The sequence below is a fragment of the Bufo gargarizans genome, chromosome 6, assembly GCF_014858855.1.
Source record: "Bufo gargarizans isolate SCDJY-AF-19 chromosome 6, ASM1485885v1, whole genome shotgun sequence".
Classification (NCBI taxonomy): Eukaryota; Metazoa; Chordata; class Amphibia; order Anura; family Bufonidae; genus Bufo; species Bufo gargarizans.
Window position 1 is genome coordinate 270608420 of NC_058085.1, and position 17184 is coordinate 270625603.

General features: G+C 48.4%; 1 protein-coding gene across 1 annotated transcript in view; it reads left to right on the forward strand.

Moving 5' to 3' along the window:
• Positions 1-17184, forward strand: part of LOC122941032 (neuronal acetylcholine receptor subunit alpha-4-like) — a 66198-nt gene that overhangs the window by 18259 nt on the left and 30755 nt on the right. Inside the window, exons 3-4 of the mRNA XM_044298017.1 lie at positions 14427-14471; positions 16012-16121. Coding sequence (XP_044153952.1) covers positions 14427-14471; positions 16012-16121 — 155 coding nt within the window. The remainder of the gene's footprint in view (positions 1-14426; positions 14472-16011; positions 16122-17184) is intronic.

Here is a 17184-nt window from a genome sequence, read left to right on the forward strand (position 1 = left end):
TGCTGGGTACCACCAATGGAACATGGCTGTTCATCATGTAAAAGGGACTGTGTTTTGACGTACTGGATTGTATGTCCTTCTGGTAAGGTGGACCGTACAATATGTCCCCTACAAGCCTCGATCATGGATGATCTAAAAAGTCAGGACTTTAAAACTTCTCCTGGTCTTGTAGACATCTTCCAACTTCCCCTCACAGAGGAGAAGAGAAATTAGTGGTTTACTTTGCTGCTTCCTATTCCTGTTCGAACCTGAAAGGCATTTGTGACCAACAGAGGTCGTCATAGATTTCTGATTAGTTATGTAGTGTATGATACGTACCTCAAGTGAGGCTGGACGAATTAAGGGAGGCTGACATGATGGGTTTTGGGGTACAGGGCCGGGAGGTAAGGGGTTAGCAAGGAGCTAGTCGGGCAGGCTGTAAGAAGGGGCGGGGTATAGGTAATAAAGGGGGGTGGTCGCGTGCAAGGTGGTGCCATTTTGTAGAAAACATAGAGGAGCAGGCATCTGCATCTCACCATGTCCGACGTGGATGAAGTTCTGGCGAGGCTGAGGGCGGCAGCGGAGGCCAGAGGTTCGAGCTGGCTGCAGGACCAGGTAGCCAGCTCGTTGCAGGGGGAGGCGGTGGGTACTGTCAGCCCACCGCCGAGCGAAAGACAGCCACGGCGGGCCAGGCCGCCGGCGCGCTTTATCATGGAGGACACCCCCAGAGTCCAGCGCCGGTTAAGGAGCCCCTCCGGGCCGGGGGGGACATTCTCAGCCCCTCCCTAAGTTCTCCCGGCTCGGGAGGAATCCAGGCGTGCGGCACGACTCAGCGAGAGGCGGGGGGCAGCGGACGACAAAGCTGAAGGACCAGGTACTGCAGGCTCCTCTGTGGGGGGGGGGGAGGCCTGCTCGGCGGGGGAGAGCCTGCAACATCAAAAAGCACAGGGCTGTGCACCAGACGGTGGCACCGGTGCAAAGGCCCCTTCAAGATGGCGGACAGCCCCTGGCTGGTCCTTCCGGTGTGTCCAGTGGAGCAGGATCCAGGTCAGCGCAGAGCGCGTCCAGCACAGAAGAAGGTGGGACGCCGGGAGACAGCGAAGTTTCATCACCAGCAAGAGGGTCCGTGTTGGTGCGGTCCGAAGTGGAGCGGCGGGAGTCCGGATCAACGGCTTTAGGGTTCACAGAGCCCGGGCAGCTAGGTGAGACAACATTGGGGACACTTTAATTCAGGGTGTTGTTGTGGGGGTGGTCAGTCTGAAGTGATTGGGGGGTTGGGCCGGTTGTTAAGTGGTCTGGCGGGCGTGGGGTCGGGGTCCGGCGGGGCAGGGCCTTTGCAAGCGTGGGAGGTGGGGACGGGGATTGGGGGAGAGACGGCGGTTGGTGGTGGGGTATCGGTGCAGACGCAGGGGGGCGGGGGTTGGGGGGACGACGCGAGACACGGGTGGTGGGGGAGTGTCGGTGCAAACGCAGATGGGGGGTGAAGAGGATAGGCCCAGGGTGGATGACGCGGCTAGGGGGGAGGTGTACGTGTGCTTTGAGAGCAACTTGGGGGCGCACTTAAAGCAGGAGATGAGGGACAGGATATAGAGGGGGGAATACGTGGATATTTTCTCGCTTCTTCCTCTAGAGCGTTTTAATTTGGATGTTGTTAGGAAGGATGTGGGAAAAAAGGAGGAGGAGGAGAAGAGGCGGTATCGGCTGATTCCCTGCACCTTTGGGAATTGGCTTCAGGCTTTCGCTATTTTGGCAAGTGTGATTGGCGAAAGGGCGCCGGATAGCTGATCTCCGCTTTTTTGCTACATGGATGCTATAGGGGAAGCTTATAGGGTATACGGGGGTTCAGGGTGGTTGCGGTATGACGTGCAGTTTCGTCAGAAGAAAGCGGTCCGCCCCAGCATGCGGTGGGACCATAAGGATATAGGATTGTTAATGAGGGTGATGGCGCCGGTGCGGCAGGGGCAGCTTTTTCGAGGGGAGCAGGGGGGGCAGTCCGGTTTTGCGGCGGCTTCGGCCAAAGGCGTGTGTTTCTTATTCAATGAAGAGAGTTGCAAGTTTGGACAGAAATGCAAGTTCAAGCACGAATGCTCTGTTTGCGGGGGAAGTCACGGGGCCAGTCGTTGTTTCCGGGGCCCCAGGCCAAGGGGTGGAGAGGCGGTTGGAAAAGGGGCAGACGCCGGTACGAGTGGACGTGATGGGGCAGTATTTAAATAGATACCCGGATAGGGCAGTGGCAGAGTTTTTGAGGAGGGGTTTCGAGGAAGGTTTTGCTATTCCGTCTTCCCCTTTGGAAACGGTGGTCAGGAAGCTTAAAAATTTGCGTTCTGCTTTGGTGCACCCGGAGGTAGTGATGCAAAAATTAACTAAGGAAGTTGCTATGGGGAGAATGGATGGGCCTTTTGAGGATTTGCCTATGGTGAACTTACGGGTTTCGCCTTTGGGTGTGGTTCCAAAAGATGAGCCGAACGCTTTTCGTTTGATTCACCATTTGTCGTTCCCAAAGGGGGCGTCAGTGAATGATGGGATTGATCCGGAGCTGTGTTCGGTGGTGTATACGTCCTTTGACACAGCGGTCGGTTGGGTGCGGAGCTTGGGGCCGGGTACCCTGTTGGCAAAGACGGACATTGAGGTGGCGTTTCGTTCGTTGCCAGTTCATCCGGATAGTTTGCATTTGTTGGGTTGTTTTTGGAATGGGGGTTATATTGTTGACAGGTGTTTACCAATGGGGTGTTCTGTCTCGTGTGCGTATTTTGAAAAGTTTAGCTCCTTTTTGGAATGGGTGAGGAAGGACTTGTCGGGGTGTGCTTCGCTTATTTATTATTTAGATGATTTCCTGTTTGGGTCCTGTGGATTCCAGGGTATGCGGTTTGTTATTGGCGTCGTTGCAGTCGGTGTTTGAGTCATTTGGGGTGCCGTTGTCGGCGGAGAAGACGGTTGGTCCTTATACGGAATTATGTTTTTTGGGCATAGTGTTAGACACGGTGCGGATGGAGTGTAGGCTGCCTGAGGACAAGTTGGACGACCCAAGGGCTGCGGTACGGACGGCGAGGGGCGGGCCAAAAATTTGTTTGAGGGATTTGCAATTTTTGTTGGGGAAGCTGAATTTTGCTTGTCAGATTATTCCGATGGGCCGAATTTTTTGTAGGAGGCTGGCGGCTGCCACGGGAGGTGTGGTTTCGGGGCATCATTTTATTCGGCTGGGTAGGGAGTTGAGACGGGATTAAGAGGTTTGGGAGGTTTTTTTGGAGCAGTTTAATGGTAGGGCGTTAGTCATGGAGGACACAGTCAAGAGTTTTGAGTTGTTTTCGGATGCAGCGGGCGGGGTGGGCTTTGGTGTCTATTGTGAAGGCTAGTGGTGTGCAGGAAAATGGCCTGAGTCGTGGTTTTTGAAGGGCTGGGTGAAGAATGTTGCTTTGCTAGAGTTCTTCTCTATAGTGCTGGCTGTTGCACTCTGGAGTGACAAGTTCAGGAACAAAAAGGTGTGGTGTCATTGTGACAACTTGGGTGTTGTGCAGGCGGTCAACAGTCTGACGGCATCTTCCCCTGCCATTGTCAGGTTGTTGCAGCATTTGGTGCTACTTTGTTTGCCTTTGAATGCTTGAGTTTTGGCGGTTCATGTGCCGGGCATTGCTAATGGAGTGGCTGATTCTCTTTCTTGTCTACAGTTGAAGCGGTTTCGTCAGCTGGCACCAGAGGGGGAGACGGAGGGGCTGGAGTGTCTGGTTTGGCTCTGGGATCTCTTGGAGGTACCATAGCGGGTTTGTTTAGACAGTCGTTGAGTGCGGGTACGTGGTTGGATTACGGTAAGGCTTGGCGTCGAGGTGGATGGGGGTGAGGCTCCGTTGGTATTGTTTTAGCGTCATATTGTTGAAGCGGGCTGGACGGTGGCGAGGGTGAATAGGTGTTTGGCCGGTTTGGTTTTTGGCTTTAAATTACGGGGCCTTCCGGACGTTACGAAGACGTTTTTACTGAGGCAGGTGTTAAAGGTCTTTAGGCGGGGTAGGCGATTGTCTCCGACAGTAGGAGGCCGATCTCTTTTGATATGTTGTTGCGAATGGGGGTTTGTGTTGATTCGGTGTGTAGGTCGGCAACTGAGGTGCGTTTATTTAGGTTGGCGTTTTTGCTGGCCTTTTTTGTCGTGTTTTGTTTGGGTGAATTAGTGAGCAGGAGTGTGGGCAGTCCTGGGGGTTTGGGGGGGAGGATGTAGATTTGTATGGGGATAGGGTGGTGGTACGACTTCAGGTATCTAAGACTGACAGGGAAAGCAGGGGTTGTAGTGTGTCGTTGTTTGCGGTGCCGGGTTGTTTGGTATGTCAGTTGTTTGAGGGATCATAGGTCGGGGGCTAGCTGGGTGGGTGTGGGCCCTTATTACGGCATGAGGACGGGTCGTTTTTGTCAAGGTTTCAGTTTGTGGCAGTTTTCAAAAAATGTTTGGCAAGCGTTAGGAATGGACTCTAAAGGTTTCACGGGTCATTCCTTCCGGATTGGGGTGGCGACTGAGGCAGCACGGCTGGGTTTGGTTGATGAGGTGATCAAGAAGATTGGGAGATGGGTATCTGTTTTTCTTTATTTTATTTTTTTTACAAAGATGTTTATTAGTATTGCGTTATGATCTTGAGAACCCGTACAGTGTCATCCAGAATACAATAAAGTTCACAGTTCCATAATCTTACATGTCATACATAGTAAATGACACATCGTTGTCAGGATACATCAACACAATACAATTTTTTTTTTTTTATTCCCCTCCCACCCCCTCCCTCCCACGTACATGAAAGAAAATCAATAATAGCAAATCAAATGCAACAGTCAAGGGAAAACATATCTCTCTGAGCACCTTCTTGTTCGCCACCAGCTCTAACCCCAAATCCTGACCCATCGTTGGCTCCTCCGACTTGTCCTGTTCTAAACCCCTAACGACTGCAGACCCTAAGCCTACCCAGCCGTCCCTTGATATCCTCCAAGTTTTATACAGCTTCTTTCCGGCTATTTCTTTTTTACCAATTGCCTCCAGCCACTCTAAATGAAGCATATGACGCAGACGTCTTAGTAATTCAACCTTTGATGGAATCCTTGGCTCCAGCCAAGTAGACAACAAACATCTTTTGGCCTCAAGAACTATCCTATGCCCCACTGCTGTGAGGCCTCTGTTCTGCCCACTTCCTCCCTCATTTGACTCCTCCTGCTTTCCTGCATGCAATATTGCCACTTGGATATCCAGTTCCTCTTTATAATTACTACCCTCCCGTAAAACCAGACCCACCATCTTCCAATACTCCTCTAATTTTGTACAACTCCACAACCCATGCAAAAGGTCAGTTTCAGGAGTAGAACACCTAGGGCAAGCCACTATCCTATTTGGCTTTGCACTAGTTACTGGCATATCGAATCCATACAAAGCATGATGTATAATTTTAAAGTGAGTTTCCCTCATCGTCTCGTTCACCACTGCCGTGTGCAGGGCTGCTATACCAGTTCTCACAATTGGTTGTACCTCTACTAGATCCAATTTGTTCCCCCATCTCCGGAACAATCTTTGAGAGATAGAGTCCTCCCAAAGGGACCTCAAACTGCCTGATAAATGTGATATAGATTGTCTGTTGCCAGAAACAATGAGTGAATCAAATTTATTCCGGTTCCACTCACCAGCCATGTTAATAGCTAGATTTTTACAATAGTGTTTGATCTGCAGATATGGGAACAAATTAGATCCAGTTAGCCCCCACCTATCCTCCAGTTCTTGTAGGGTCGCCCACCTATTTTCCTGGTTATAAAACAGATCGCCTACTGTCCTAATGCCCTTGATCCTCCATTCCCGGAACGACCACTCGGATTGCCCTGGTATAAAAGCTGGGTTATTATGTAAAGGGAGATGTTTCGACATCTGGTACGATAGTTTGTACATCTTTCTAAGGTTCTTCCATGTTATAATGGAGTCCCGTAGGATTAGCGAGCATCTAGCTAAGCAAGGTAATTGAGATAGTTTGGTATGCACAAGAGCCTTTAAATCCCAGGGTGCCGCCAACTGCTTTTCCAATCTCAGATTAGAATAATGGGAAATCTCACTAAACCAATCTATCAGGTGTCTACTCAAGCAAGCCAAATTGTAACCCCTGACGTCAGGAACATTTAGCCCTCCAATCTCCCTCTGCAGTTTCAACTTCCTCAGTCAGACTCTTGATTTCTTGCCATTCCAAATGAATTTTGTAAAACACCCCTCCAGATTCCTCACATCTACATGCCGTAGGAGTATCGGTATGGTCTGGAGTGGATACATCAGTTTGGACATTGCTAGCATTTTAATTAAATGGCACCTGCCCATTAACGATAGTGGTAACTTTTGCCATCTGGCCAGATCTTCTTTAATTTTATGAAGTAAAGGTGGAAAGTTTAACTGATAGATGGAATGCGGCGTCCGTCCAGTAATTTGGGATTTTATTAAGGCACCCATAATGCCCCTATTACCATCCGCCTCATACTTAGTCCTCTGGCCTATCGGCAGAAGTTCACATTTTGACTTGTTTACTTTGTACCCGGAATATTTCCCGAACCTCTCCAAAGCCTTAAAAATGTTATCAATCTGCCCCTGTGGTTTTGACATAAATAAGATAATATCATCACGAATAATGCCGCTTTCACTTGTGTCTTTCCTATTCTAATACCTTCAAATAAGTTAGACCTGCATTGTTCTCTAGCCAGGGGTTCGAGTGCCAGGTTAAATAATAACAGGGATAATGGGCACCCCTGCCGGGTCCCTTTTTGTAGATCAAACGATTTAGATAAGTGTCCCTGCGTAAAGACCCTCGCCTGCGGCCTATGATACATTTGTGACAAGACTACCCTAAAGGTGCCTGTGATCCCCATTCTATCTAGGACCGCCTCCAGCCATGCCCACCTAACATTGTCAAACGCTTTCTCGGCATCTAGTGTGAGCATGGCTGGTGACTCGACCTTCTCTGGATCATGTTGCACCCTATCCAAAACGGTAAGTACTGTTCTAATATTTGTCACCGCGGCACGACCCTGGACGGAGCCCACCTGCTCCTGTCCTATCAATGATGGCAGCACTTTGGCCAATCGATCTGCTATGATTTTGGATAGAATTTTTGCATCTACATTTATCAGGGAGATGGGTCTGTATGAACCCGGCGATAATGGATCCTTCCCAGGTTTGGGTAGCAATTTGATATAGGAGAGGTTAGTTCCGTCCAGGGTCAATCCACCTCTAAACATGCCATTATAAACCTCCACCAACACAGGTAAGACCTGAGTACATAAGGCTTTATAATACTCTCCAGGATAACCGTCCGGTCCAGGAGCTTTAGAATTACCTAGCCCCTTTATCACTCCCTGCAGCTCTGTCGCAGTGACATCTGCGTTTAAAGCATGTCGTTGTTCCTAAGTCATCTTAGGCAAGCCAATTTTGTCAAGAAGGGTGTCGCTTAAGTCAGCACTCTCCCCGTCCCCATACAGATGCTCATAGTACTCTCCCAGAATGGAATTAATCCTTGCCGGATCATGTGTAATTGTCCCTGCAGAATTTCCCCCCCCCCCCCCCAACTTTCCTTTCACTTTCTTCCGATCTGCCACACCATGTAGAGCCGCATTAAAATCACCTCCTATGATCTTATTTATACACGAATCTCCTAGCAGCCTCAATTCCAGATCTTTTAGGAAGGAAGAATTCCCAGTGTTAGCACAATAGACATTGTATATGCTATATTGCGTATTCTGCACCTGTAGCAGAGTGTGTACCCATCTTCCCTGAGAATCATTGGTCTGTTGTAGAACCTGGCAGTTCAATTGCTTATTAATAAATGTTATTACCCCCGCCTTTCGGTTGAATGACGGGGACCCAACAACTCTACCCACCCATAACTTTTTCATTCTATCAAAATCATGTGCCTCAAGATGGGTCTCTTGTAAAAGAACCACATCTGGCTTGAGTTTTTTAAGGTGCCGTAGAATCATCCACCTTTTATGAGGAGATTTCAAACCCTTGATATTCCAAATTATCATTTTCATGTCTGTCACCTGTTTTTTTATTACGACCTACCGAGCCAAGGGTCCACGTCACTCACCAAAAACGCCTAGAGAGATCCCTTACAAATAAACAAATGTTAGATCACCAACAGTTTTTGTTTTCCTCTATCACGCACCGTTGATGCCGCTACCTTCCCACTCCCCGAATTGCAACCTATTTAACTACTATGGTAACTTCCCTTTTTTTCTGGGTTGCGGCTTCCTCCCACTATGATAACTAGGAAATTATTCCTGCTTTCCCCACTAGAGGTCTCTCCATTGAATATGTTTAACCTTCTCTCGCGGCTGTCTACGTTGCAGCTGGTATCATCTACCCCAAGTACAGCATTTCATTGGTACTACAAATGACAGATAATAATAACATAACTTGGCGGACTCAACCTAAGCCCCCCCAAACATAGATGTAGTACCAGATCAATCCCACCAACATAATCCAGTAGATAAACCAGTCCCTCAGGAACCCTGAAATATCTTATACATCCCGAGTAACAGGACGAGGGACATAAGTCATCTCCTAGGGTAGGAGTCTTCCCTCCGGCCTGAGGGTCTTCGCCCCCTTGCCCCTGGTTCTGGATGCTCTCGTTCTCTCCGTCTTCTCCGCTCCAGATCACTTGGACTCTCCGCTCTATACGAGCCTCTACCTCCTCTCTGGTCTTCTGCCACCGGCTCCCCTGGATTCTGTACGGACTTAAGCCACTCTTCCACTGCCGTCGGATCGTGGTAGATCGTGCTGGATCCATTGGAGTGCAGCACCCTCAGCTTTGCGGGATATTGCAATTGGAACCTGCATCCCTTTTGATGCAGTAGGGTGCAGATGTGGCTAAATTCTCTCCTCTTCCTGGCCACGGCCGCAGAGTAATCTCCAAAAAGTAGCATAGAATGTCCCAACAGCTTCAATGGGCCTTTCTTAGCCCTGTAGGCTCTTAGCAGGGCTTCTTTGTCACAATAATCTAGATATTTCATAATGACCTGGCACGGTTTAGGACCCAGGCCTCTAGACGATCCCGTCTGCCCCTGCTGTTCCTCCATTACCGGGCCTATTCTGTGCGCCCTTTCCACTTTACAGCGCCCCTCCAATCCAAGTGCCCTTGGTAAATCTTTCTCAAAAATGTCCATCAGGGCCTGCGGTTTAAACTTCTCGGGTAACCCCAGTAAACGTAGGTTACTCCTTCTGGACCGGTTTTCCAGATCCTCCACCCGGTCATACAGAATCGCATTCTGTTTGGAAAGCTCATTCATTTTTTGAGCATATGCAGCTGTTTCATTTTGAGCCTGTGACACTCTCTGCTCCAGCTCCTCCAGCCTCATGTCATGCTGGGAAACTGCCTCATGTAATTGTTGTAGCGAGGCAGACAGAGTTGTGGTGAGCGTGTCCCTTATGTCGGGGGCTAAATGTCTGGCCACCTCTATAGCCAGCAGCTTATAATCAATGTCCATTGAGGGGTTCAGCTGGTTAACAGGTTCTTCTATCTTACCGCCTTCCAGCAGCACTTGTGTCAGCGGAGAAGGGGAAGAAGGGCCCGAGTCCGCCATCTTGCCGAGCGTGTCGTCTATGCTTCTGCCCCGTCCCCTGGAAATCCTCCTTTTGCCGCTCCGCAGTAAGTAGCGGTCCATATACTTATGGACTCTAGGTGTTCGGGGACCAGGACGCACTGGTCGCAGCCCCCTATTGCCGGTATATCACGAGCGGGGTGTAATAATTAGTGAGAGGTCACCGGAGCTCCCTCACGCTGCCGCCTGCATCCCAGCGCCGGAACCAGAAGTAATCTGTTTGTTTTAAGTCATATGTTCGTTTAGGGGGTTTGTAAAGCGCTGTTGTTTATTAATGCCGTGTCTTGTCCCCTTTTTCTTTTCTCCTTTATGTTTCAGGTGGTGCGGCTGCGTTAGTATGGATTCTGGGGCACTCGTTCTTTTTTTAGGGGGCTCTTCGCGCAGACGTGAGGCCGAATGGGCGACAGTTGGGGATTGGGAGAGAGGCGGCGATCATAAGATGGATCGGGCTACTATGGCCCCGGTGCTTGTTTTGCTTCCTTTAAGGCTGCAGCACTCCTGGTTACCACGGCGGCCGGCGGCGAGCTGCGTCTGCCCGGAGAGAGAGGACAGACTCGGGGCACTGGATGTTACCATTGGACAGCCGGCTCCCTATCATTGGGCTTCCCCCCAGTAAGTGTCATCCCGCTGCCACTCTCTGCTCTGTTATTATGTGTACATAACGCCGGGCACTGCCTGAGCTAAGCTGCCGCAGTCCGCTGTGTGCATGGGCTGAGAGCGGAGCCGGGCTCCGGTACCTGTGCTCTCCATCCCGGTCTCCGGGGAATGGCACCTTTTATAATAGGTGCTGTTGCAGCCGGTTTAACGGGCAATCCCCCCCCCCCCTTCTTCATCTCTGCCGACAGCGGAGGGGTTAATATCCACTTGTCTTCCCCCAGCTCGCAAGCCCATTGGACGAGGCGCTGCTACTGGACACATGACGTCACCTGCCCGGCGCTTCTCAATGAATTGTCTTGTATTGATGGGTTCTAGTGGGATGAGGTCTGCACTGCAGGTAGGTGGCCCGGCGTGTGCAGGGGCAACAGAGCCCGGAGGGAATGGTAGGTGAAGGGATGAGGGACTGACCGGGGCACGGACAGGAGCGCTGTGTTTACAGTTACAACAGGAGTATTGTGACGTCACCTGATTGACAGGTCGCCCTGCCAGAGGGAAAAGTCGCTAGCGGCTGTCAGCGGGAGGGGGGGGCCTCCATGTCTATTTTGCTTAGGGCCCCCAAATTCCTTCAAACGGCCCTGTGTGGGGGAATGTGATGGGGGAGGTGCATCATCATGCTTGGCTAGTTCGATCCCTTGATATCCTGGTGCTGCATGTCGGGGGCAATGATCTGGGTGTGCGGTCATGTAGGGAGTTGATCAAGGACATAAAATTTGACCTTTTGAGATTGTGGTCATTGTTCTCGGCTTTAATAACAGTTTGGTCGGACATTGTGTATCATAAGGCGTGGCGGGACGCGAGGTCAGTGGAGCATGTGAATAAGGCGCGGATTGAAGTGAATAAGTTTGTGGCCAGGAATGGGGCTTTGGTGGTTCGGCGCACTGATTTGGAGGCGGGTACCGGAGGTTTTTGGAGGGCTTATGGCGTTCATTTGAATGCAGTGGGGATTGATTTGTGGTCCTTGGGCCTGCAGGGGGGTATTGAGAGGGAGCTAGATGTTTAGAGGAACCCGGAGGCTTGAGGCACAGGAGTCAAGCTGCGCGTTGTTGGCGGTGGAAGGTCATAGAAGCTGGTGGTATTGGATGGTATGGAAAATGGGAGGGCCTCCAGGATGGGGGCTGGACTCTCATAGTTGAGGCATTTGGTTCGTTCAGAGAGGTGTCCATCAGTTGGTGTCTCCGAGCTGGAGTTTTGCGGCTGGAGGCAAGATGGAATTGCCGTGTTGGGGTGTTTATACATATATGATTAAGAATTTGGGGCTTCTATGACCTCCCTCGTCAGGGGGTATGTTACTGTTATTGATATATACATGTTTTGCATTTATTTATTTTATTAATAAAACGGCTGCTGTGGCAGATTTAATCCAACCCTGGCTGTGAGTGTTCTTTGGGTAGAAGGGTTGGGGTTCAGATTATCTTACTGATGTGAGAGGCCCTGGGGAATAACCAATAACCCAATCATGCTAGCATTGATCCTTGACTAGGCAAATAAGAAGATGGGTGCCCGCTGTGATGGTCTTCACATAGGCTATTCTTTGACTGCTAGTGGACTGCACAAAGTGTACACAGTACCAGCTGAGTGTCAGCCTATATGGGGACCATCAGATATTTGACACCACATTTCCTACAGGGGTGGTCATCCACCTTTTCCATGTTCTTGTAAAGCAGTTTTAGAAAGTGAACATACGTCATGCCCAAATGCTCCATAGTTTTCTACTAACTCTTGAGGACCGTAAGAAATCTGTACCAATCAAATGGTGTATAGAGACCGATTGCCCTCTGTAGGTATATACCTCAAACGTAGTCAGTGCCCTCGCTCTGTTGTCATGACAGTCTTATCCGCCCCCCACACACACAGATTTATACTTTTGTATATAGTAATGACAGAGCTTAGTGTTGTGAAGCCGCCTCAATAATTGATAGTGGTTAGGATGAGTCACTAATGGTATTAAGGCCGCCTCTAGCTCTATGTTTACCCATTTTACTCTTCATCCGGATAATCAATTATCTGCAGGCTTTTTTGGCACATACAGAATGGGCTCAGCATCACTGTACACACTGCGCACCACCGGCAGAACAACCCTCTGTAGCAGGTGGTGCTATGGCGAGAGCGGAAAAAAGGCTCAGCCTGGGGCGGCCATGAGAAATGTACAGCAGAAATTAGCTGGCATCCTCCTAATTATTGTATGTGTATGTGGGGGGTGGATACGTGCAGAAAGGATATGAATTCCACAAGAAATAGCATATAGAAAACCAAGCTGTGTCTAATGAGACTGGAGCCACAGATACCAGCAAGCCCTGCCAACTTAAACTAGGCCTCATGCACACGGCCGTTGTTTTGGTCCGCATCCGAGCTGCAGTTTTGGCGGCTCGCATGCGGACTCATTCACTTCAATGGGGCCGCAAAACATGCGGACAGCACTCCGTGTGCTGTCCACATCCGTTGCTCCATTCCGCGGTCCGCAAAAAAAAAATATAACCTGCTCTATTCTTGTCCGCATTTTGAGGACAAGAATATGCAATTATATTAATGGCTGTCTGTGCCGTTCCGCAAATTGCGGAACGCACACGGACGCCATCCGTGTTTTGCGGATGCGCAATTAGCGGACCGCAAAACACACAACGGTCGTGTTCATGAGGCCTAATGAGTAGGCTGGAGTCATTAATTAAACAGGTTCTCCACTTTTTTTTTTGTTAGAAAGGTGATTACAGGTTTGCACAATGTTGTTCCCCCAATGAGCCGTCAGGAAACCCAAGTTCCCATGTGATACATGGAATATTGTATAGAGCTATATGGGGGGGAAGGGGGCAGTCAAAGAAGAGTTAAATGGATGCTGAGTATCTGAGCACTGCTTGGTCATTGCACCTAACATCTACAAATGCTCAGAGCTGGTCAGGTCACAAGAGCTTCAAGTTATACATTTGTGCTGTGGCTCCAGAGAAGCGGAGTGTAGGATGAGAGTGGTGGTGGCTCTGGCTGCAATTCTTCCCTGATAGCAATGTATGGATGTAGGCAAAGATGGTGGTTGTAGTACTCATTTTCACTCCAAAGGCTCTCTTTCTATGAAGAATCTAAGACTGGCAATAAGGTTCCTGCAAACTTATCTGCAACACTGAGGCTGAGGGATACAGGATAAGGATACGGCTGGCCAGGATAATGTGAACGTTTATTAGCAATGTTCCTCTCACTGCAGTAAAGTCTCTAACAGCCTTAAACAGCAAATATCTTACCGCCATGCAGATTCTGGACCTTCTAGTTCTTTCTGGAGTTCTGTGAAGTAGAGATAGCTATCTTGATGAAAAGTTCCAAGTAGTGAGCACATCTAACTCCTCTTACTTCCTCAGCTAGCACTAGAGTCACAGACTGAACTAGGGGCAGACCTAAGTCCATCACCTAGCTTCCTAAAGAGGCAGAATCAGGATTTTTAACCTTGACAAATCCATAAAGACATTAGAACAACAAGAAACAACTTTGAAAGTATCCTGTTCTTGTGTAATGCATCTATAATGTTCATATCACTTCCTGGGGCTAACAATCTAATATCTTAGATGCAGAAAACACTGCAGAACCAAGAGGAATCACATTTGCCTTAAAATAGAGGATTCATAGATAGTGGCTCCATGCTGCTCCAGTCCTCCTCGCTGCCTCTGCTTTCTCCATCTTACGATCCCCGCGCTGTTTTCTTCTGGTGGTACATGGACATGATCACATGCACTAATCCAGCCAATGATTGACATCAGTAAAGACAAGCTGCTTGTGGCCACATCACTGCTGAAGCCAGTTATTGGCTGGAGAGGTGCATGTGACCATGTCCATGCGCTGCTAGAGGTAAACAGTGCAGGGACCGGAAGGTGGATAAAGCAGAGGCAGCGAGGAGGAGTCTTCTATTTCAGGGAGCAGGCTGCTGGCACTGAAAAATCAATATTACTGAAAAAAAAAAAAAAAGGTTGGGTTCACGTTATATTTTTATTATCTGGATACCAGCAGGAGGACACTTTTTGCATCTGTTTTACATAGAATTGATGCAAATGGATCACTTTCCTGTTTTTGCCTCTTTTGGGGAATCTGTTAAATGAATCTGCTCAAGACATGATGTGATTATCGTCAATCAGGGTCATCCCTTGTGTATGATCTCAGCCGAGCTTGTCAGTGTCATGGTCCATATTAATATGCCAATGACCTATTTATGTTCTCTGCAGGACGAGAAGAACCAGATGATGACAACCAACGTCTGGGTGAAACAGGTGAGATACCACAGGAGCCGTCACATGATGCTGGACTGATAGGTATAAGAACAACCTCTGCAAGGATGATAAAACCCAGGGGGTTACCACCAACAATAGCCCTGTCCTTGATACATGACCTTCCTATGGCAGTAACAGTAGTCCTCTCTATATTTCGTGCTCTGGCTGGCATGGGCATGTCCAGCGAAGACGTGCCCCTGCACACCCTTCCCCTAGCTGAGGGTGAACTAGACTGACTCTAACTGGTCCCCACCCTTCCTGCAGGAAGTAGGAGTAGCCCACTTCTCTCTAGACTAGAGGGTGGTTAGAATGTAATGTAATGCTCCATTCTACCTAAGTACAGCTCTGCAGTGGTTGCTGCCACCTGCTGGTGAACCAGGCATATTACATGAACATAACAGTTGCAAACAGATTAGGAATGCACAGTGTGGAGGACCTGGATAAAATACGTAGATGTCATTGGTGTTAGCCCAACAAAGACAGTAGCAGGGTGCAGGAGTGGTAACACTACTCTGGGGTGTTACAAATGTACATGGAAATTATCAGAAATTTGCTGCTGACAGATCTGTTTTCTATACATCTTCCTCAGTTTATGACATTGTGCTGTAGGTCTTAGTGGCCCATTAACACCTTTATTAACTCAACATTATTGTTCATTTTTTATATAATAATCAGTTAGGCTACTTTCACACTAGCGCTAATATTTTCCGGTATTGAGATCCATTATAGGGTCTCGATACCAGAAAAAAACACTTCAGTTTTGTCCCTATTCCTTGTCCAATGTCAATGCTCCAAAATACGTTCCGTTTTCATACCGGAGAGCAGCATGCTGAGTTTTGCTTTTCGTCCTAGGATGTGGAGCAAGACGTCATGACCCACAATGCAAGTCAATGGGGACGGATCCGTTTTCTCTGACACAATAGAAAACTGATCCGTCCCCCATTGGAGTTCATAACGGATCCGTCTTGGGTACGTTAAAGACAATATAACCGGATCCGTTCATAACGGATGCAGATGGTTGTATTATCAGTAACTGAAGCGTTTTTGCTGGACCCTGCCGTATCCAGCAGAAACACTAGTGTGAAAGTAGCCTAAATAGATCTTCATCCCTAACATTTTTGCTCTTTCACTTCTTCCCATACTGTAATGTAGAAGAAAACTTGTATGGAAACAATCAGCAAGCTATTGTTAATGGATCTATTATTACTATTATGATCCCTTGTTCAGTGTGCTGTGGGTGGGTCATGGATTCATGAACATCTTAATTACCTAAGCATTGTGCTCATTAACAGATGAATGTACTAAGTGATAGGCATTCATATGTAAATGCGATTATTTGGATGCCCATGTGTTAATTGCTATGTAACCATACCCTAACATAGGTTATATGGGTAGTATCACATGGGGACCCTTGGTCTACTTTAAGTGACAGGATTCTTTTAAGGTTGACATCCATTGTATTGCCACCTGGTAATTATTGTAATGGTCTTTAACGTGAGCTGGTAATTTACCTATGTGTCATCTGCGTCCCCTTCGGCAGGAATGGCATGACTACAAGCTGCGCTGGGACCCCCTGGAATATGAGAATATCACATCGATCAGAATCCCCTCGGAGCTGATCTGGAGGCCAGACATCGTCCTGTATAACAAGTGAGGCAACCGTCATTATCTTCATTCCATATGTTTATTGTTTATTGGGGGTACAACTTTTGGGTTGCTTTGCTGGTTAAGCTTCGTGGGATGCCCACAGATTTTCGTGTATCTGTAGTATTCTAGCAGGGTAATATGTCTTACCCTAAGGACTCACGTACATGGCCGTTGCTGTTTTTGCGGTCCTCAAATTGTATATCTGCAAAACACGGATACCGGCCGTGTGCATTCTGTATTTTGCGGAACGGAACATCCGGTCCCTAATAGAACAGTCCTATCCTTGTCCATAATGCGGACAATAATAGGACACGTTCTATATTTTTGCGGAACGACCATGCAGACACAGAATGCCCACGGACTCATTTTAAGTGAATGGTTCCGTATAAGGGCCACAAAAGAATTGAATAGACACAGGAAAAAAGTTCATGTGCATGAGCCCTAATTCAGTTGCATCCATACATTTTGAACCATTTCCCTCCAAAGACAAACTGATAGGGACCTTAGATTGGGAGCCCAATTGTGGACAGCTTGATGCCAATGTCTGCATGCGCATGAAGCCGATGCCCTCGGTGGTTTTTGCAGTGCTTATGCCCGGGCCTGGCGGTGAACTGTGCACGCAAGGGTTCTCCGCTGTTGGAGAGGATGATGTAAGATGATTACAGGACTGGAAAGACGAAGCTGGGGAGGAGTTAGGAGCGTAAAACGCCAAGCGGCCTGAGCTCTCATTTGCAAACCATTAAAACCTTGTATTTGCAACTTTAGAAAATCGGACTAAAACCACAAAGGTACCGTTATGATCATCTGTGTGTGTGCAAGAAGCCACTATAAACCGTGTAGAATGTGAACAGTTGGTGACAGACTCTCTTTAAGTGGGTATCATGAGGTTAGCTGTTTATTATGATGTTCTGCAGCAGATGAGGTGTGTATTATGATGCCCTGCAGGAGCTGCGGTATCTGTTATGATGTTCTGCACCAGTTGAGGCAGGGTCGGACATACCATATGTGCAACCTGTTCAGCTGCACAGGGGCCCAGGAGGTAGTGGGGCCCACTCTCATCTTGAAA